Source organism: Pungitius pungitius, chromosome 3, assembly GCF_949316345.1.
Source record: "Pungitius pungitius chromosome 3, fPunPun2.1, whole genome shotgun sequence".
In the NCBI taxonomy this organism is placed as follows: Eukaryota; Metazoa; Chordata; class Actinopteri; order Perciformes; family Gasterosteidae; genus Pungitius; species Pungitius pungitius.
The window spans coordinates 11,192,373-11,214,112 of record NC_084902.1 but is presented as its reverse complement, the minus strand read 5'-3'; the positions used below and the strand labels follow the sequence as shown (position 1 = coordinate 11,214,112).

Here is a 21,740-nt window from a genome sequence, read left to right as displayed (position 1 = left end):
TCCAAACCAAATCAATGATGTTTGTTGCTTTTTTTGTTAAATGAAAAAATAATAGAAATCAATTTGTATTTGTTGGTTTTTAAAATCTATTTATCATCCCGGCTCATTGAACGGAAGTCTGCATCCACTCTCCACACCAGCTGGTGGCGCTAATGCGTCGTTATGTGTTGTGCCGCCACACCGCCCCAAAACAAGCGAAGCACGAGCCGTTCTCGCAGCACATCCGTACGTCCGTGGAGGTAAACATGGCGACTGTCGGAGCTCTGGGAAGAATCGCCAGACTGGGCTCCAGACTCTGCCAGAAGCACCGTGTAATCTTTACCACAAGCCCACAGAGACGAGGAATCGCTTCTTCTGTCGACCGTAAGTCCCAGGAAACGAGTGAACGACTTTACGCGACAGACGTGTATTATGAAAGAACCTCTGAAAGGCACCGGGGGACACCTGAGCTTGTTGGATAACAGAACCGCTGCTTGACTCACTTTTCACTGCGCTCCAACACACAAACCAACATCAAGTAAAAACACGCGTAGCCCATTCAGGCTTTTAATAACACTTAAACCTGTGACGTTGTGAGGCTGTCATTGGCTAGTTTTGCAACGCCCCTCTTTTTGAGGCAGGTTGCACAATGTGTCAGAGAATTCCAACATTTAAATGATCTAAGCATTTGTTCAGGTGTCTAATTTGACATCCAGAGACATCCAGTCCACAGGACACCTGGATCTGTGCCTGCACCGTCCACATGGACCAAATGTCCTCTGCTCTTTGTTTACAGCCGCTCACGGACTCACGGATGAGCAGAAGGAGTTTCAAGAAGTGGCGTTTAACTTTGCAGCCAATGAAATGGCTCCACACATGGCAGAGTGGGACCAAAAGGTACGCTTGTGCAATGATGGGTTTGATGGGAGTGGTGCATATTATATCGTGTTATGTCCAATGAGTGTAAGTTTAGCTTAAAATCATTAAATGTATCTACGTTCATTTTTTTATTTTTCACAGGAAATCTTTCCAGTAGAGACCATGCGAAAGGCAGCCCAGTTGGGGTTCGGCGGGATCTATGTTCAGCCGGATGTCGGAGGAACGGGTCTCTCCCGGCTGGACACGTCCGTCATCTTTGAGGCCTTGTCCACAGGCTGTGTCAGCACCACAGCTTACATCAGCATCCACAAGTACAGCCCATTAACATTGCATTAGTATCTGCTATTAAATCAATCAATTAGACTTCTGACTAACGATTCTTTTTTGCAGATGAGTTTTGATGTGAAAATAAATTGTAAATGAACCCAATTGTGACCACTTTCCACAATAATGGGCACTGAAATGATAGCTGTGATATGTCTTTTCTATGTATTTGTGTGCAAACTGCCGGTATCCTCCTCCTCTTTGCAGCATGTGTGCCTGGATGATTGACACTTTTGGTAATCCTGAGCAGAGGCAGAAGTTCTGTCCAGATCTCTGCTCCATGGAAAAGTTTGCTTCCTATTGTCTCACTGAACCAGGTCAGTCTTTACATAAAAATGAAAAAAACTCATTGCAGATGAACAATTCTTTGTGTATTTTGCTATGTGTGCGCTGCAACCAATTGAACCTGTCAACTCCCATTCCAGGAAGCGGCAGCGATGCTGCTTCACTTCTCACCACCGCAAAGCTGAAAGGTGACCATTACATCCTGAACGGTTCCAAGGTATATGCAAACCTGTCCGTGCAAGTTACTGTAAATACTCTCTCTTGAAAAAGTGAGCCAGAAACATGCCGTGTCTCTGTGTGACCGCTCAGGCCTTCATCAGCGGAGGGGGAGACACGGACGTGTATGTTGTGATGTGCAGAACAGGAGCTAAAGGAGCAAAAGGCATCTCCTGTTTGGTCATAGAGAAAGGAACCCCGGGCCTCAACTTTGGCAAGAAAGAAAAGAAGGTAGAGTGCATCGAAGTTGAATTTCATTTAGTCTCGCTCTGTAGCTATAGAGCCCGCAGATAACCACTAGATGGCAGAAGTAAGTCACGGCCCCTCTGATGTTTTTCAACCTGCTCTGCAGGTGGGCTGGAACTCCCAGCCGACCAGAGCGGTGATATTGGAGGATTGTGCCGTTCCAGTGACCAACCGGATTGGTGCCGAAGGGCAAGGATTCAACATAGCCATGAAAGGCCTGAATGGAGGCAGAATTAATATCGGTGAGAAGGAAAACACTTTCCAAATACTTATACTTCACCCGCTGTATGTGCGTATTGTTTAACAAGTGTTACATTGATGGTGCCTGCATGTGAAGAAAGTTTTTTTTGCAAAAATCAAATGTCATTCAAAAGTAGTAAAAGGCAAATTTGCTCAATTTAATACCTTCAACCTTACTGGGTCAGCTCTGTGTTGGCACGTTGGCACACTTCCAACCAATCAGCAGGTTTTGATCCAAACACTCTTCCAACAGCATCCTGTTCTCTCGGGGCGGCTCATGCCTGCGTTCAGCTAGCGAGGGATCATCTGTTAGTGCGCAAGCAGTTTGGAGAGACGCTCTCAAACAACCAGGTTTCCTGCAAGGATCCTCCATTCAAAGTATTCAGACACAGTCACTGCCTTTTTGATTTCATCCTTCCTTCTCTCCCTGTGTGTGTGTGCATGTGTGTAGTATCTTCAGTTCCAACTGGCAGAAATGGCCACCAAGTTGGTTGCGTCTCGCCTCTTGGTGCGGGAAGCTGCAACAGCGCTGCAGGAGAACCGGCCTGATGCCGTTTCTCTCTGCTCCATGGCCAAACTCTTTGCAACAGACGAGTGCTTCAACGTGAGTAACATGGAGCAATGCGAGAAAGAGAACGTTGTTCGCCGCCCTCATGCCACTTTTTCTTTTATTTCTGCTTTTTTCTTACTCTACAGATCTGCAACCAGGCTCTTCAGATGCACGGTGGTTACGGTTACCTCAAAGACTACGCAGTGCAGCAGTTTGTCCGAGACATCCGAGTACATCAGATCCTGGAGGGTGAGGCTACTGTCCCGTTACTGGCTTGTGTGTCGTGCCCTTATATTATGCTTGGTTTTGTAACAAGTACAGTTTGTGTTTCAATTTCTTTCCCCCTAAAGGCACTAATGAGGTGATGAGGATGATCATTTCCCGAAATCTGCTGACAGAGTCCTGATGAGTCCTTCTCCTAGAACCGTATCTCTAGCTTGTTACTGTGTGACTGCTCTGCATTGTTGGATTTGGGGGACTAACATTTTTTCTGGAATTGTGTTAGTGCTTGTGTTTATACAAACCATTCTCTATATGGATTTGACATTAGTGTTAAGAAAATAACAATGTTTACCCAACTGTATATTGCGTATCCATAATGACATGCAGTCTGCAGCGCTGTGGCCTTTTAGATCTTATTTATATTCATGGTTACTGTATGTTTCCCCACATGCCGGGTGCACTGTCACAGCAATAAATGGGTAGTGTATTATCTATGTAACACTCCAAATTAAATCTCACCTTTTTGATCAAATTGGCTTTTTTATTGGCACCCTGATTCCCACTCCACTGAGAAAGATGTACATTATATACAAACGGTTTGAGTGATGAAGGAGGCGACGATCCAGCTTGCTGAAAGCAAACAGTTTTATTGAAAAATGATCAACAATCAAAACTGCATTGAAAGTGCTACATAGAGCCTTTCAACCTCAATAACTCACCAACACATTTCCAGAGATTAGTATACTTCAATGAAAACAAAGAAGACCATCAGCAGAGGGTTTGTTTTAATATTATCCCATCGATAAATGGCCTCACATTTAAAGTAACATCATTCTATACCAAGCACCTTTGAACAATAGTAAGAAACCATCAACTTCAACACTATTTGTTACATTCCTACTAACATAACAGGCAAAATTATCATAAATGTTCTCCGAAGACATGGGTGTCAAGGAACCATATGGGCAACCCGTATGAACAGAAGTGGGTCAAAGAAAGTGACGAAATTGAAGTTGAAGTACCTGAATAGTGATATTTAACTGGTGCAGTTGGCCTGAGAGAAGTGAGTGAAAAGTGATCCTCCTAAAGTGAACTCTTTTACAAACATTTATGGATTTACAGTATGCGGACGCACTATATTCAGTTCAAACATCTCTTCAGTCTTATTGCCTAAAAATCATAATTTCATAGATTATCCTTTTCAAAATCTCTTTAACAGAATGGGAATAAAAATATACATCTTAAAAAAAAAAAAAAAATAGAAATGAAACTATCAAGCCAAAATGACCGGCGAGACGTCTTCTCTCACGACCTTTCAGGCGTTTCGTGGAGAAGGTGCTTTCGGTTTTCAAGGCATACTTTCCCTCCTTCCCTTGTCCTCCTGCTGGCCTACACCAGCGAGCCGGCTTGGCTCTGAGCAGGCACCATGACAGCCACGGCCCCCATGCGGGTCAGAGTGGACGGGCGGATTTGCGGCGACGCCGCTAGCGGAGGTGGCACCTGAGGCTGAGCCCCTTCAGTCCTATTGGGGGCGGCCACCACGGGGCTCCTGTGGAGCTGCGGGGGCCCCCCGTTTGCGCTGGGCGGCCGCTTGTGTTTGCGTGACGGGGTGCCTCCGGCGTTGTAGCCGGGGAGTCCCTGAAGCGTGCCGGCTTCTCCGGGTCGCAGCTGGTAGGCGTTGATCACCGAGCCGGTGTCTGAAGCTGACGTGGGGGAGTATGGGTAGTGGAATTTCGGCTGGAGGGGGTCGCGGGGTCGCGGGCTGGTGGCGATGGAGGACAGCGTGCCGTTCTTGGATACGACGTCCGAGCCGGTGTTGCTCTTTGCCCACGACACTCGCTTTGGCGCCTGAGCATCCTCCCTGTGGCACAGAGAGCAAAGCCGAGGAGGCAGGATCCCGTTCAGGGAAATGAGTCTCAAAGATGACAGTGAAGAAATATGGTGACGGACGTTCAGCTTCAGTGTTTTACACTCATAGTGAGTACTTACAGAGTTTTAAACAGTCCTCTATGTAAAAAAAATTAAAATCATATCAACTCAACTTCAAAATAAAAGGAAAAATAAATGTAAGAGTGCTTATTATTCAATTTAACAGATACTTTTGGCAAGTGATGCCCCAAAGAAATAAAGATTGTTATTATGATTATAATGATTCACACACACACAACATCATGTGTTCATTCAATTATAGATTTACAATGTAATGTAATCTATAAACAACCGCTCAGTATAATGTCGTCCAGTACAACTTGAACTGAATTTGATTTCAAAGTCACCAAAAAAAAAGAATAATTGTATTAAATGACGCTAGATTGCACAGGTGGACTCAACAAATCCCCAACCCTACAACGAATGTTTAAACTCTCACTTGATCTCGTTGGCCATCTCCTCCTCAGTGTCCCCTCTCCTTCTCAGGATGAAGATGAGGAAGAGCCCCATGGCCACCAGTCCCACTATGGACCCCAGTGTAGCGGCTGCAATCATGCCTGCATTAGACGCTGGGGGACACATCACAGATCCGGATTAACGCCTAATGGGAGTCACAGGTGTGTGAGCAGCACTCGGGGCGTAGCGGGGTATTAATACGGTGTGCTTACAGGTGATGACCTCCAGGTTAATGGAGCAGCTGTCGGAGCCGGCGGTGTTGCTGGCTCGGCATATGTACTTCCCCGACATGCTTTTAGTGAGGTTGCTCAGCCTCAGGGTGCCGTGTCTCTCATCTGCCAAACAACCGCACAGTTACACACAAGTCACACATCAGGCATTTATGCGATCAAGAGCAAAGGGGGCTTGGAAAAAAAACTAGAAATATGTACAAGGCGGCTACACCACAATAGCACACACTTGGGAGCTATATTTAAAAAGTAACAAAGAACCTTAAAATGTTAAGATTATGTCCGTGTCAACACCTCTCATAGATCTTTAAAAAAAAAAATAGGAAAACCACGTACCACCATTTAACATCAATAAAGGCACAGATAAAATGTGTCCCTTTAAAAAAAATAGTTTTCCTTTTTGAGAGTTGAGTGTTGAATTACCATATTTACTTGAGTAGATCTGCATATTTAAAAAAAAAAAGAGTGCGAGTGGCTTTAGAGTTGCGACGCCCCCTCTGCTCGGTGCATCTGGTGGCCTTTCTGTCCTCACACATTCCTACAGAACTAACAAAACACCCCCACCCCCCCTTCTTGTTCCAGTCTCCGAGCCGGGCTGTGACATCACACACTGATTCCTAATTCACTTGCTGAAAAAGGGATTCTGACTCTTAATTTATGGATATAATGAAGTATTGCTTATATGCATTGACCTGTATCATTATACCACCAATGGATGCAACATTTGGCGATGTTGAATTATTAGTTATCCGTCATAATCCAGAATTGAATCCCCTAGTGGCCCATATACGCAGGTGCAATCCCGCAGCATAATGACATTTGTCAGCAGTTTTTGTTGTAATATCTTCTCACTCCAAGGTTTCGACACAGTAAGCGTGTTTGTGTGTGTGTGTGTGTGTGTGTGTGTGTGCGCGCATTTATCTCAACTTAGTTTTTCCATTTAATACAATCTGTTCCTCTCAGCACATGGCCTTAAAATGCTGTATTGATGCAAACACATGCTGTGGGAAAAAACAAACTTCATGAGGGATTTATCACAACAAATCCTCTGAAATCCAATCTCGGATGTCATGTCCCGGCATGTCTCATGTGATGTGTTTTTTTTTGCTTTCGTGGGGAACGTGAGGAAACAGAATGTGTGTGTGTGTGTGTGTGTGCCTGTTTTGCGGGATCACCGTTCTTGTGGGCTGTGTGGATGCGTCGGGGTCTTTTAAGGATCGTGCACGTCTGGCACACACTGAGTCAATCATTCAAATCATCCCAGACAAAATGTCAAGGTTCACTTTGTGCCACCAAGCAACATTTGAATGCAAGAGCCTGGTTCTTCCCAAAGTCTGGATGTGGGAAGGCTTGAGCTTCTTGTTTTGTCTGCACCATCTGCTACTGCACAACCAGGAGCAAGGTTAATACAGGCAGGTTCACACAGCAACGCCCCCCAGTAGAGAGAAGCACAGTAAATCTGTCCTAAGTCAAAAATGATAAATTATACTTTGCTGCTCATGAGCCTTCCCGATCTGGTGAGTAAATATCATCATATGCTGTGAAGATGTGAAAGTCACACGATTGAATGATCGGATCATCACTTAATTGTTAACCTTTTGACCAGAGTATTAAAAACCTTCCTCAGAAATCAAAACAGAAGCGGGTGCCAAATAAAACAGTTGCAGATGCGAGTGATATGCACTTATCCCTCTCTGATTATTTAATCCCTTGGCTTGAAAACCAGCTGTGAAGAACCAAACCCAATTCTGACGGATAAGCAGCTGGACCGACATCAGCTGACTGGGAGCTTGGAGCATGTTCAAGCCCGGCAGCCATCGCAACCGCGTGGCCGATCTGACATTACGGAACAGGCCACCTCGTTTCATGAAAGGCTCATACTGCGGCGCTGCAAGGTCACCAAGCAGCAATGACACATCACACGTGATGAGCGTATATGAAGTAGTTTTCTCCCTTTCAAATGACATGCAACATCTGAGCTGAAGTGGATTAGTTTTCATCATCAATGTAAAAGAACACAGAAATGAATGAAGCAGACAAAGAATTCAGTATATAATTCTCCCAGCTTGCTGTTTAATGCACAGGACATAAACAAGTGCTATTGATACGTTAATTCTAACGTGACCAGTTAACTCCCAGCAAGCAATGTGACTAACTATCCCTTTGAATTATTATTTTCTTTCACCAATGAACTAATCATTTCAGCCCTAAAAAGGATTCTTACTGTTACCTTATTATGTCCTTGAGCTCAAAAAGACTGAATGGGACAACAGCTAAATCTAACACACACACACACACACACACACAAATCTTAAGTACAAATTCAACCCTTCTTTTACAAAATGTAAATATATTCAGATCTCCTGTTATTATCATTATGGTTTTGATACAGATTTGTTTTCTCCATTATGAATCAGCTGTTCTAGATATCAGTGAGGGTAAACTACGGCTATTCCTTGAGAATTTTAACATCCACATTATCCATACAATGAATGTGCAAGGAATTTAAGATTAGTTTTGCCTTATTCATTTTTGGCTTTATTGATTTTAAGGAATTCATACAACATGGGTTGATTTGTTTTCCGTCTGCAGCTTAATGGCTATGATTTGAGGAGTGACGGGGTGTCACAGCAGGAGGTGGGATGGGAGTTGAGGGAAATAAGAGGAAAATGTGTGAGTGAAAACCCTTACCCATAAACCCAAGGACAAGCATGGGCTGGGGACAGACTCTCCATTCTTTTTGCAGAAGGAAAGATGGCAAAGAGAGAGAGTGAGTAAGCGTTAATGAGAGGTGGGGAAGGAGTGATACAAACGGATGGTTGAGGGGTTGGAGTGAAGTCCCAAATCCAACTTGTGCCTCTTAGAAGGGTTGATTGAGTTATGACATGGGGCTTGTTAGATTAGGCACCAAGGTCAACAGGAAATAAGGAGTGCAGAAAGAGGATCAGCTAAGAGGGAAAACCAACAGAGAGAGAGCGAGGTAGAAAGAGACGAGTCATAGAGAGAGCAAACATCAGGTAGGGCAGATCCAAAATGATGGGCCTGAACTCGAGCGTCTGAGGGTGAACATGTTCGTTTGATGCACCCTGCATTACAATGATACAATCATACGAAGTACATTTCCTAGTTTGAGGACTTTTCTGCCATAAAGTGATAGGGGCCAAAGATCAAAGCAGTTAAGTCAATACTCAATGAATCAGGCTAAGTCCCATTGTTCAGAAACAGATGGCGCAGCTTTTGCAGCGTCATCTGGAAACAAACATCTGCCTAATAATGCAACCACGGACGCACGCAGCACAACAGCATGAGCACTGTGCGAAGAGCATGTCGTGGTTCGAGTTGTCTCAATCTGTAAAGAGGATTTCCTGGAGCATGTTGTGGCTTCAGCAAGAAGCTTCCTCTGAGGTGCATCAATCAGGAGTGTCCCACCGCCTGGGCCTCATGATCACAATGTGTCATGACAAGGATTTAACATCATCCGCTTTTAATGGTGTTAGGGACAGCAGGAAGGTGTGTGACATTTAGACCTGCACATAAAAGGCTTACTGATAATCTCTCTCATTTCTGCTCCAATCTGACACATACCTCGGTTGGGGCTGGCTGATAATAGACCTCACTAAAGATAAAAGTTGTTCTCAATGCCTTTTCTCTCTCCAAGGCGACCCAATTTGAAAAGGTAAAAACATGACAACATTTGCTGCGGAAGTGTCCTTCAACCCCCCCCAAAAAGAAACAAACATTGCAGTCAAATCAAAATCTGCCTTTGTATGCATTTAAATGAATCTAGATTACAAGAAAGTACCAATAAAGTGCAAAGTACTTATCATGCCTTAATGCAGCGAAAGTGAAAACACTTTTTTCAGCCTGTGGTTCAAGGGAACCGACATTTATTCAGAGTCAAAATCCAGGGGAAAAGAATCCTTCTCTACACCACAGCTTGCTGCTCATTAAGCTTAATTGTCGTTGTAATGAGGGAATTTAAATGAGTTTTTGTAGGGACTATTTCTATGATAGAAAGAAGAAACACATGTAAATTACATTTTTTTTAAAGCTGTAAGCATCACAACCCTCTAAAACCCAAATGATGGATTCTTGTAATACTCAAAGCACAGTAAGTACACAGGTTCTTTTGTAACTTGGATGAACGGAGCATTGAAATATAAGCGTTAACATCCTGGTTATATGCTTAGAAAATACCCACTCTGCATTGGGGCGAAGAAGACCTCAGACATGGGTGCAGCCCTGGTCCATTTGTAGTGAGGGACGGGTTTTCCATGGCTGGACTTACAGCTCAGAGTCACGTTGCCCTTCACCACTGGGTTTCCTGTCATGCTGCACACCGGGGGAGAAGGGGGCACTGTAGAGAGAGAGAGACAGACTGTTAAAATGAAAACAAAGGACCTATAAGCTCACAAGGAACTTTAATCCACATTAAAACAAGTGGATATTCTCCCCATATTGCATTAAATAAGACATTTTTTTATCCTGCATTGTTTCCATCTGCTGCTGGATGATGACATAATGAATTCAGAGCCAAGTGAGTCCCTAAACAGTGGATGAATATTTGGACATTGCTTACATGAATACATGATATTTAACAGGTCGGCTCCGAAATCCTTCAGAAAGTATTTACTTTGCCTGAATTTCCCGATCCAAGGAAGCGTGTGAGCTGTGTCGCACACGGCTCTGATTAAATCTGACCTTTGGAGTTCCTCTGACGATGTGGCGTATTACCTTTGACATTTAAGTGCATTTGTCCGAAAATGCCAGAACTGCCAGGGATGATGACGGAGCACAAGTACTGCCCTGAGTCGGACTCCTGGGTGTTGTTGATGTAGATGGAGAGGTTGGCTGATGGCATGGCCGCACTGAAGCCCACCCTTTTGGTGAACTCGTTCTGGCCGTGCCCGACTTCGCCCGCGCTAAAGTTTATCACCTGAGCAGACAAAAAAAACACCGAAGATAGCTTTCGTTCCCTGTTACTAATGAATACTCAGAATTAGATGAACGTTTCTGACTTTGAGACATTATGTGAAATTCAACCCACTGAGGTACCATTTTAGGCATATGAGGATGTGCAGATTAAGAAATCACCGCCTTTCATGGAGATAATCCTGACATGTACACATGATGGACGTTGAATTTCCAGGCAGATTCTCCGTTTGAGATAAGCTTGCAGGCGACGGAAACTGAAATTGTTTAGATTATATTAATCATGCAAAGACCCTACACACTCAGACTGACAAACACACTCCCACGCACAATGTGTGAAAATATGTAGTTTTACCAAAAATGCAGGTCATGTTTAGGATGTAAAAGAGAAAAAAAGAGTATGGAAGGTCATTAGGCATCCTTTACTTAATAAAATCCGTCTTTAACTCTAATATCAACAAAGCAGCAGTAGAGCTGGCAACAAGTGTAAATGCAAAGGTGATACAGGCTTAGTAGAAACATGAATCATCTGTAACACAATCTCTAATTGATATATACTACATAAAAAGGTCATTTAAATTATTTTTTTAATTCTTTGCCAGGCTGCAACCAACAATTATTTTTTGCCAATATTTTTTATGACAATCCGATCCATTCAAAAAAAGGTTAAAAATCTTACAAAGAGTTTGCACTCCAAGATATTGGAAATTGTTAGAAATGTTAGAAAACAGGAAACCAGATATTGAAAAAAAAGTTTTTCTTGAAAAACAATATAGCTATAAACTAGGTATAGTCCTATTTCTTAGTTTTAGTAGAACATCTCCATAGAGAAATAGTAGGATTAGCAAACAGTGTTGATATTAATCTTTTTTGTCCAAAGACATCATGGTCAGCTGTACAGCTGATCATTGCAGACTAAGTTTTGACCTTCTCACCTGCTTGGATTTCTTTCCCGTAAAGAGCCAAACCACAGAGTTTTTGGAAATGTCTGAGTTGGGGCTGTACCAAGCATGTAACACCACCATCTGGCCCTTGACCACCTCCATCTCTCCTATGGGGATCTCCACCTCCTTGGTGTCACCTGGAACAACAACACAGGAAATGGTCAAATTCAATTATGCACACAAAGATTTGTTTTCTTGAGATTTAGAGTTTGTTGTATTTTATTATATTATATGAATTTGTGTATGAAAATAATCAAACAGAAAAAAAACACCAATTGTAAATTGGAGGAAAACAACCCAGTTCCTAAATTTGATCAGCTAAGCTTTGAAATCAGCTAATGTGGTCGGCTATAATCACAAACCACCTCAGGATCAGTCGATTCCCAACAGGTGGGTTTTATTTGACTCATTTTATATTCAGCTACCAGGACCATTGAGGGAAAACAAATCACAGGGAAGCCGGCGGAAGCGGACTGGACATGGACTTAGATCCAAGGACGTAACCACGCATTTTTGGGGTTGAGTCCCCCCCAATATACAGCAGAAAATATGTCAAATGAAATTGGTCTCTTGTTATGTCTTATTTATTGTAATAAATAAAACATATGTTTTTCGTAACAAAGGGAAATAACTTAAGTGTGTGAATCCCCCTCCTAATTCTATTTATAGCATATATAAGTATAGAATTGTAGGCAATGCACTTAACAACAACAAAAATGATGGGGACCCCCCCAATGTCTAAACCATGGTTACGCCCTTTCTTAGATCTTAATAAAGCTGCATTTGCAACTTCATAGCCATACATTTGACAGATTATCCAAAAAGGGTTTCACACGTAGCTGTAGAGGTTTCCCAACCCGATCCGTTTGTCTATCTAAAGCTTGGATTGTAAGAAAAACAACAACCATATGCATGTGGGGTTCAAGCTTTCTAACTCAAAGAAAGTACAAAGCAACTAACAAGAAAATGCTCGGTTATATTTTCATAACATTAGCAAAAAAAAGGAGAAAAAAGGAATGGAAGACGACGGGATAATAAAATAAATCAAAAGGGAGGATATCCAACTCACAGGGTGTCCAATCACCCGAGCCAGAGAGCTGAAGCTGGATCAGCTGATCCCCGCAGTCGTAGTTCACCTGTGTCTCCAGTTTGATCGGTGAATTAAAAAGAGTCAGGCAAAGAAAACAATATTTTTTGCCACTAAATCCTTTTAGAGCTAAAAACGGTGAGAAGTGTCCCTCCTGCGCTCGATTGGAAGAAGAGGGCAGATATTTGAGATAAAAGAGAGTACTCTGAGAAAGAGAGCAAGCGTTATGATCCGTATACAGCCAGGCAGCTGAAATCTCCACATCTGTTCGGCCAGGCACGCCTTCCTTCTCTTCTGCACTCTCAAATAGCAGAGGCAGGAGAATTAGGTGATTGGATGTGGGGCTGGGCGTACATGTGAAGAGCAGAAACGTGTGTGTGTGTCTGGTTTTAGGGCAGAAAGCACTAGGAGGAGGAAGAACTTGTTTTTTGACTTATAGGTTTGCTGCAAGGACCCAGTCCTCATCCCATACCTCCCGGGACCATGTGACCCGGCCGCTGTGGCACTCCTGTCCTTTAATTTTGGACTTTCTGAATCTGGTAAATCCTGTTGACTAATCCCTCTACAACCCCAAGCCAAATCCTATCACCTCACGTGAGCAAAGGAGCTCAGCAAGACATGGATATGATCTGACGCAAGGTGCCTTCCGCCTCCAACGCTGCCGTCACTGCAATCATCGTCGTCATCGTCGTCATGGCAACGGCATTTACATTGAATAAATTAAGATCAGCAGGTCTCTTCACCTTTAATTCATCACGTCATGCTGTGGATGCCTCATGCATCTGAGGCATCCACCATGTGAGCAACAGATGCACATGGTCTTCCATAGGACACGATGGATGAGATGTTATGCTACAAATGGTGTCATAAGAGAGGCGCTGCTTTTTGTAGGTCATGTATCATGAATCATAACTTCTTCCCTTTCCAAACACAGGAGTGTTACATACATTCACACGGCAAAGTTAATAATGACACTTAAATAGGAAACACGTTGTTGTTGTTGGTATAGTGCTCCATGCTATGACCTGTTTTGAGATCAGCCGTGATACTTTGAGTTTAACACCTCGCCAGCTGCTTTGGTGAGTGTGTACTTTAGCAGTGACGCAATTTAAAGATAAAGTGGAGTAATGTCTGCCTCAGCGTTGCCAATCATAGAGCGGGGCAGATAAATCTGTCCGCAGAAAAATCCATGGCAATGCTTTTATCACCAACACATGATAAGAGGCACACTCCGCTCTGCATCTGTCAAACGGCTTGTTCCTCCCTCACTGAGAGCAAAACACTCGATCACTCAAGATCACAACTCTCTGCTGTCCTGGCTCCTAAATGGTGGAACGAGCTCACTGATGAATTCAGGACAGCAGAGATCCTTTACATCTTCAAACTAAAGACACACCTCTTCAGACTAGACGTGACTACAAACACTAACAAATTATACCACTTAAATTGTACTTGATGATGGCTCGACATAGCAAGTTGTAAATCGTCTTATTTGATGAAATTGCACTTTCTTGTTCTTCTGAGTTTGTATCTCTATGGTTGAAATGCACTTATTAAAAGTCATTTAATGTCGAACTGGGAGATGTCGATGAAAAAAGTCTTTCCTTGTCTAACAATAAACACGTCTTCATACGCTGCATTTCCTCATGCCACTGTCGAGCAGTAAAGACCTATTGGAAATGCATGCGTGAAATTAATCTCTTTATCATCCCCATCGTTCCTGCTCTCACCATGTCAGCCGTTTTTTTGTGCATAATACATAGCATACCCCTCCCCCCGATTTGAAACATAGTTTTTTCCTCGCAAATCTCATTAGTGCCCCGATTTCATCTGCAGCAGCTATTGTGAAGGTTGCAAACCGGCTTGTGTCCGCAGTAACAATTATGTAACTGAACAAAAAAGGCCATGTAAGGATGAGGTTGTCATTGCGTCTACATGAACGCTCTCGTTGTATAACGCCATAAAGTGTTGTGCAGGCCGTTTATGCTGATTAATATATATTGTGCACCGGAGACGCAATCACAGAGGATCAGGTTTTTCTGTAGGTTGATGAGAGTTCTTTATGTGAATGGTATTCCATAATGAAGTGGGATAATACCCTGTAGTCTCCCCACTACAGACTATTCTTATTTCTTTGAACAGGTTTATCCTCGAAACTGTGTCAATCATTTGTTTATTAAAAGAAGGAAAATCTTCACTAATCCGTGGCTGTCTCCATCTGGAATGTCTGTGTGTGTGTGTGTGTGTTTGGCTACGGACAGACAGTTCAAGATGTGGATTTAGATATAAAGAAAATTTAAATCCATCACAAGAGAAAAAAAACATTAAAGAAGCAAGAATAGCTTCCAATAAAGGGGATTCAGATATGATACGTAGACTCAGTAAACTGTCCTAATTACATTTTACCAAAGGCGATCGTTCAGCCTAGCCACGCTTTATATCTGCTAATTGGATTCTTCTCTTTAAAATGTCTTTTTTGTTGTTGTGTTTTTCCTTCCTGCAGGGCATCCTTGCTGTGAAATATTGGCATAGTCTCAGCAGCTAAAGCAATTAAAACAGCCAGGCAGCCGGACCCGCACAGACCTGCAAAGACTAAGCAAAGGGGAGTCGACCCTGTCATGCATGTCTAGAGCCGGGGCACAAGGGCGTACAGTTCTTTTTTTTCAATTGCTAAGAAGCATTGTTCAATACTGAAACCACATTTTCAAAACTCTTAGTTTGCATTACGAAGATTAATTTCGGCCAAACAGTTATCTAATCTCCAAATCTCACTCAGACCAAATAGGTGAAAAAAGAAAAGAAAAAAATCCTGAAAATCCAGGGCACGTCAACACGGCACGTGTACTCTAATCACTCATTGTAAAGTCCTGTGACGGTTCTAGTCTTCCCTCTCTCTTACATTTGGCCACACATTCTCATCTGATGTCTTGTCTGGCAATACACCTTGGAAGGTATCTCCTGGAAGGTCTAATCCAACCCTGGCAGTCTTCAGGAGAAAGGTGCCTCCAGTAATGTCATCTGGTCATGTGGATGGTGGTCACAAACCTTCCACCTCCATGCAGAGAAGAAACTCCTCCATGGGGTTTAAGAAGGGGGAGTATGGAGGCAGCAATAATACTCACATCCTGGCATTTGTAGCAAACCAGTCTAACTGCAGCAGAGCGGCAGTCACAGACCGCCTTCTCTCCTCTGCTGCCACTGGTTGATTATGAAGGTCATTCAGAAAAGAAACAAGCCTCTCTGTATTGCAGGGACCAATTACATCGAGCTGTAAGCTCTGTGGCCTGGGACATTCACGGTTGCTCTCTGTGCAAATCACATTTCTTCCCCTGCGTTGTGTTTTTGCAAACTTAAATCCAGCTTCATCCACAAAGATAAAAGCACGTGAAGTGCGGCCGGCTTCCATCTCCTCTACCCTCTAAATTACACACAGTTTTACAGTAATTTATTTATATATTTATTATGCATAATTTGGTTACTGAAAAGACCTCTTTACCTGGAAGTACTGATAAGAGTTCTTTCTCCCTTTCTCTCAAAGGGTACAGTGTACAATTGCTTCATTTTTATTTTATGTCTCTCTAGGACTCAATTGTCGATATGCTGACCATATTAACATTTCCAAAAGTGATATTGTCTGCCAACTCAATCATGAATTTACCACAGTTTTATTGCCTTGTTGCCAATTACCATGTTAACAATGGCAATTTCCTGCACAACTGAAAAGGTGCAGCCTCTCTCTCCTCTCTGAGGCAACCTTTGGATCCTAAAACAACAATTACTGTATTGAAATAGGTATTAAAATGTAATATATTGTATAGTACAGTATGTTTCATCCGACCGGTTGTTTTGCTATAAAATTTGTACCACCGACTGTTGAGCGGTGCAGATTCGTTAGCAAATTTAGATCGGCCTCTCTAAAAGTGAGCAGTGAAAGCAGCGTGTTTAGCATATGAACAGTATTCTGCATATAGTTGTTTGCAGTTTGTGGCGCATGAATGACAAAAGGGTTTGTCGATTTTGAAAAATGTGGTGATGCATTTTGTCTGAAGCAGTGAAAAATGATTCAGTTTGGTCCATATACACCTGTGTGTTGACTAATGTAAGAAGAGTCCTATGCATTGAACAATGCTTGTTAGCAATTGATAAAAAACTGAGATCAAATGAGTGTACTGTAGTACCGTAAACCACCCATAAGGGGCAGCCCATTCATAGGAGAAAACAGATGGGAGATAAAAGCACAGCGTGAATCCTCTTATCACCAATCTCTGAATATATGACTCAATGCGAGAAGACATCACGGGTAAACTGAAGCCACACCTGGTTGACCCTGTGTAGAAAACATTGCTGGCCAGGTGTATCCAAAAAAAATTTGCATCTAGTTTATTGTTGAAATACATGAGATCTGCATGTCTAACAAGGCCATCTAATTCTGCTGTGCTGTGATCGAATGAAGGATAAAAAAAGTCAGTCCCTCTCTCGATGCCCTCGGGGAGCTTCTGTGAAGATAAACTGATCCTCTTTAACCAGCCCAACTCTATCTCCCAGAGAGAGGGGGGGGAGGAAGAGGGAGAGAGTAATCTCTCCCTCTTCCTCTCTCCCTCTCTCTGGAGTTTCAGCCGAGGTTGAGATTTACCGCCCCTCGACTTTTCCCCATAGATACCACGAGGTGGGCCTGTTGCTTAAAAAAGTTCTGATAATCTAGAGGTTAAAGGTCAGCAGCTGGATGCACTCCTCAGCGAGTAAGGCTGCAATTAACCATTATTTTCATAATGGATTCATCAATCGACTATTTTTTTAATGAATCGACAAATTATTTCTGAAATTAAAATAATGACTCAAAATGTGGAAATTTGAACTTCAAATGTATTTCAGTACCAAGTTATAATACAAATTTAATCATCATATAAAATAATAGTAATACCTTTAAAACTTTATTTGCACTTTAATAGTGTAACTCAAAATAGCAAGCAATCAAGCCTATGCACCAGCATGTTGAGGATGCTCCTTTTGCCACCTGAGGCTCTTTGAAGGACAAACTCGTCCACACGCCTTAATGCTTAATCAGTACTAAAAGAGAGAGAGAAAAACACACAAAGCTTTAATTATCGCATCGTAGGCTGTAGTATAGCTTTGTATTATGCTAGAGTAGATATCTCGCAATAGTGTTGATATCAAATTATTTTTTTCCACCATCTTTTGTTTGAAGGGTTAGGGTGGAAGAGGCTTTAACGATTCAAAACGGACCAAAAGACTACTCTGATAATTCAGATTTACTGCATTTCACGTATACAATGGAAGCGATACGGCCCCCAGCACATCCTACAGTGCATTGCGATGCTGAATGAAAATGACTGGTTACGTCTGGATCTTTTTAGAATATATGGACAATTAAAATTGGTGTGAAAATTCTTTCACAATCAACGTTGACTAATTGTTGCTCTATCGGCGACCAAGGAACACATTAAAGTCTTTGAGGTAACAGAAAATGTCTTGTGTTAAAATACCTACTTATACCTCCAAATACCTTGAATTTGTTATAATACGCATTTTGCTGATTCAAGCTCAGCACAGCAGGGAGGCTTCTCACGGCAGGGTGCAGGTATGCACCGCATACGGTACATGAAAAGTCATGTGATATTTTCATGGTGCAATAGTGAGGACGGATATCATCTAGAAAACAATTCTTAAAACCCAGGTTTTAAAAAGGAATGTATCGATGTGGATTAAGTGTTCCTCGGTGGCTGAAAAAGTGCATCCATCTGCTGACCCTCACCCTGTGGACCCTGTGGTTGCTCTAGATTGTTAAGGCTTTAAAAAAAAAAAAAAAGAGACAGGCCCTCCTCGTTGTATCAAGTTTAAATGAAGCGTAAATCTGATCCTTGGCTGAAGCTTAAGGTCTAATGAGTAATAGTGAGAGTGAGTTGCTGTTGTTGTTGTTGTTCGTAGTAACACAGCTGATGTGGAACAATGCTCGTCTGATCTCTACAGCATGTGTTGTATGAGCTGAGCTGGGATCTGTGTCAGAGCAGCGACAAAAAGTCTTAAAACTACCCCGGACAACGTAATAATACATTATCTACGCGTCGTTCATTATTTTTGGTATTCTGGATGACTTAAAGTTTTACTTTTTTAACAAGTGAAGAACAAGTGTTCCAGATTTGAATGAGGACAGACGAACAAAGATTAAAAAAACGGGGTTATTGCCTTTTTGACAGACAGTACGGGGAGAAATGTAGGACAACAAAAAGCCTTGTTGGTGTAAAAACGACTATGGCACTGACCCTACAGGCTTCAAACAGATGGTGCTTCAATAATAAATATTTGGGGAAGGCTCCTTTAAATTGGATTACATTAGTGTAATCTCTGCAGCTATTTTAAAAGTGTACTATCTCATCACAGTAGCTTTAATCCCCCTTAACTTTTGATTGTGTTTAAATTGATTCTCCTCGCACACATTGCTCCAAACCCCCACAACATTCCTCTGGTGCTGTAAACACACACACACACACACACACACACACACACACACACACACAAAAACGTGCTACTTTGGATTGCCTTGTATCTTCAGCCACCAACCTGCCTTTTCACTGGTTATCATGGCCTGATCGTACACACCTAAACAGGCGGCCTTGTTGTCATCTAACAGCTCTGACATCCAAGACAGTTAACCATAACTATATGGACTACCATGCCATTCCTATTTACAACCTTGCTAGTATAATTATATATATATATATATATATATACACCCCACGTAGTCTGCACTTTATCGGCTCTTTTGCACTTCTGGTTAAATTCTCAGTACCTGTACTCTGCAATGACAATAAAGTTGAATCAAATCTAATCTAATCTAATGCCCTCGGTGCTAAAAGGAAAATTAGGAAACAGAGCAACAGGTTTTCTAGTCAGCTACGGAAGGATGGATAACACACCTACACAAACACACACAGATGTTTACGTGGGAAAACAAGGAGCTCTTATTGTGGCGTAAAGTCGGACTCGGACCACTGGAGGCCAGCTGTCCCACAGTGTCCTTCCTAACCCCTTCCCTTCCCTCTCCTTCCGGCTCTTGGGTCCTCGTGGCAGGGAATGAAAGACAAACTGAGGGCTTAAATGGGTCTGCAATGTTGCACCACAACAGAGCCCGTAACCGGCCTGCCACCCTCACGCCGCTCGGGTCTTTGAAGAAGATATTTATAAACCATTAGTGTGGCAGCGGGGACGGCCGTTTTATCTCCCAGATCTGTCATGTGTTACCACAGAGCGCTGACAGAGTGACAGGGTGGCGTCCGACAGGGCCGGGGTCGCACTCGGAGGGTGAGGCGCCGACTGCCTCGCCATTTCCCCGCCTGTGGGACACGGGGAGGGCTCACTGCGACGGGGCTGTAATTAAGAAGTTGAGTGATCTGATTTCAGCTTTCACTGAGCCCTCATCAGAGAGGAAATGCAGCATAAGACTTATAATCTGTATACATCCACATCACACACTCCAGTGCTTCCTGATTCCATCCTAGGAGAGATGAATAGGGATGCTTGGCATCATCATGCAACATCTGGAGTGGGAAACAGTTCTCTCTCTGTGTTTAAGTGTGTGATTAATTACTATTTATTAAGAAGTTGTTGTTTTTTAATTGCAGAGTTATAGGAGACCCCTCTCATATTCCTTAAATATAAGGATACAGACAGATATTTTGGTTTAACATTGAGACTGGAGGTTCAAACCGCTCCATCCAAATCATCACTTGATTCCAATTGGATGTTTAAAAAGTCTCAATAGAACTGTTTTAATGGGCAATCATTAATACAAACCCTGTTTTTTTTTTGTTTCTCCTGGACATCTTTTCATCATCTTCAGCTGCCTATCCTGATGCGGTCCGAGGGGGGGCTGAAGCCACTCCCCATTGACATTTTGGATTAGGCCGGCTACGCCCCTTCACTCGACACACAGAGACAGGCAACCAATCACACTCACATTCACGCTGGGCAATTTAGAGTCCTTAGTTAGCCTAAGCTGCACGTCTTCGGACTCTGAGGAGGATCTGGAGAACCTGGAGAGAACCTACCAAAGCCCCTCTTGCAAAAAGGGGACAGTGATGGCAACTGCATGTCTATGCAGCCCTCGATTAGGAACAATTGCCATTTTAACTCTTTTTTTTGTACAACCAAGACAAAGTTAGTTATAGAATGTCAGTGGCCTTCAGATCTGCTAATAGACAGTTGGGCTATACCATCTCCTGGACGAAGCTTCACGTGTGTCCTGCACCTGTGGGAGCTGTATCAAATAGTCCACCCGGTTTAAAAAACATCCGTTCCCACACCCACAGCTACACCCAAAGCCTTGGTATAGATTTTATTAAAGTGAAATCCATAAGTTACTCAGAGGATACTCAGTGATTCAGCAGGGTTCTTTTCATGGATTGAGCCATCTGTTTTAAACCTTCTTTTCTGAGCCTTTTCCACTCTGATGAAAACAATGCTGCAGAGATTGACGGGAATTAACAGAAACAATAAAGTTGTATGCTGAAAAGCCAAAACAATAAGCTGAAATAATAAAGCCGTGGGATGTTTTACGATAAATCTCTGGCGTTTTACAATAAGCGAGGCTTTTAAAATCATTTGCATAAAATTGAGGCTTGCATTGGGTGCTGAATTTGGATCCGTCTCTATTCTATAGTACGGAGTTGTATTCAGAGGCGTTTTACATTACAGGTATGAAATGTGTGAATGTGTATATTAGATAGAGATGGATCCTCAGTGATTTTTTTGTTCTCATTTTTATTAAAAAAGCAAAAGTGGATTTAAGTTTCTAATGTTTGTTGACACTTTGACACAAAAAGGTGCAAGTATGTAAAGATTTACAACATACGTCTAGAATGATTTGCCTTTTCTGACAGACTTGCAGATTCAAGCAGCAGTGGTTACTGCCCGGCGCTGCAGTCATGTGGGACATTTTACCGCTGAGCCGAGTGGGTTCTGGATCGCCTGTTCAATCACAGCCATGATTAATGTGGCACAAAGATATTGTACAAGTCATTTGGTTCTTGCGCTTACCAGCCTGCTGTGCATTACCGCACTAATGTGACACTTTATTGATCCCTGTAGGAACATTCTCTCTTCACAGCACGGCCTAAGTGCAGGGTCAGTAACTGGGGAACAGCCCTGCAAGCTGGTAAAGATTCAGTGTTGAAGGATGTTTGCCAACATGGCGGGAAGGGGAG

The 21,740-nt window shown here is 42.7% G+C and overlaps 2 protein-coding genes across 2 annotated transcripts in view; one reads left to right on the top strand and one right to left on the bottom strand.

The window, feature by feature from the left end:
- The first annotated feature begins 176 nt into the window (after nt 1-176).
- On the top strand, nt 177-3,475 carry acad8 (acyl-CoA dehydrogenase family, member 8). Its single transcript, XM_037468468.2, has 11 exons — nt 177-363; nt 776-876; nt 1,000-1,169; nt 1,390-1,499; nt 1,608-1,684; nt 1,777-1,914; nt 2,036-2,171; nt 2,423-2,520; nt 2,621-2,773; nt 2,866-2,968; nt 3,070-3,475. Exons 1-11 carry the CDS (start codon nt 246-248, stop codon nt 3,123-3,125), a joined length of 1,260 nt encoding a protein of 419 aa, XP_037324365.2. The 5' UTR covers nt 177-245; the 3' UTR covers nt 3,126-3,475.
- The window catches only part of esamb (endothelial cell adhesion molecule b), a 32,351-nt gene continuing 14,077 nt past the window's right edge, over nt 3,467-21,740 (bottom strand). The window contains exons 2-7 of the mRNA XM_037468490.2: nt 11,424-11,569; nt 10,291-10,492; nt 9,758-9,913; nt 5,539-5,661; nt 5,310-5,439; nt 3,467-4,802 (exon numbers count right to left, since the gene is read on the bottom strand). Of these exons, the coding sequence (XP_037324387.1) occupies nt 4,331-4,802; nt 5,310-5,439; nt 5,539-5,661; nt 9,758-9,913; nt 10,291-10,492; nt 11,424-11,569 (1,229 nt within the window). The 3' untranslated portion in view covers nt 3,467-4,330. The remainder of the gene's footprint in view (nt 4,803-5,309; nt 5,440-5,538; nt 5,662-9,757; nt 9,914-10,290; nt 10,493-11,423; nt 11,570-21,740) is intronic.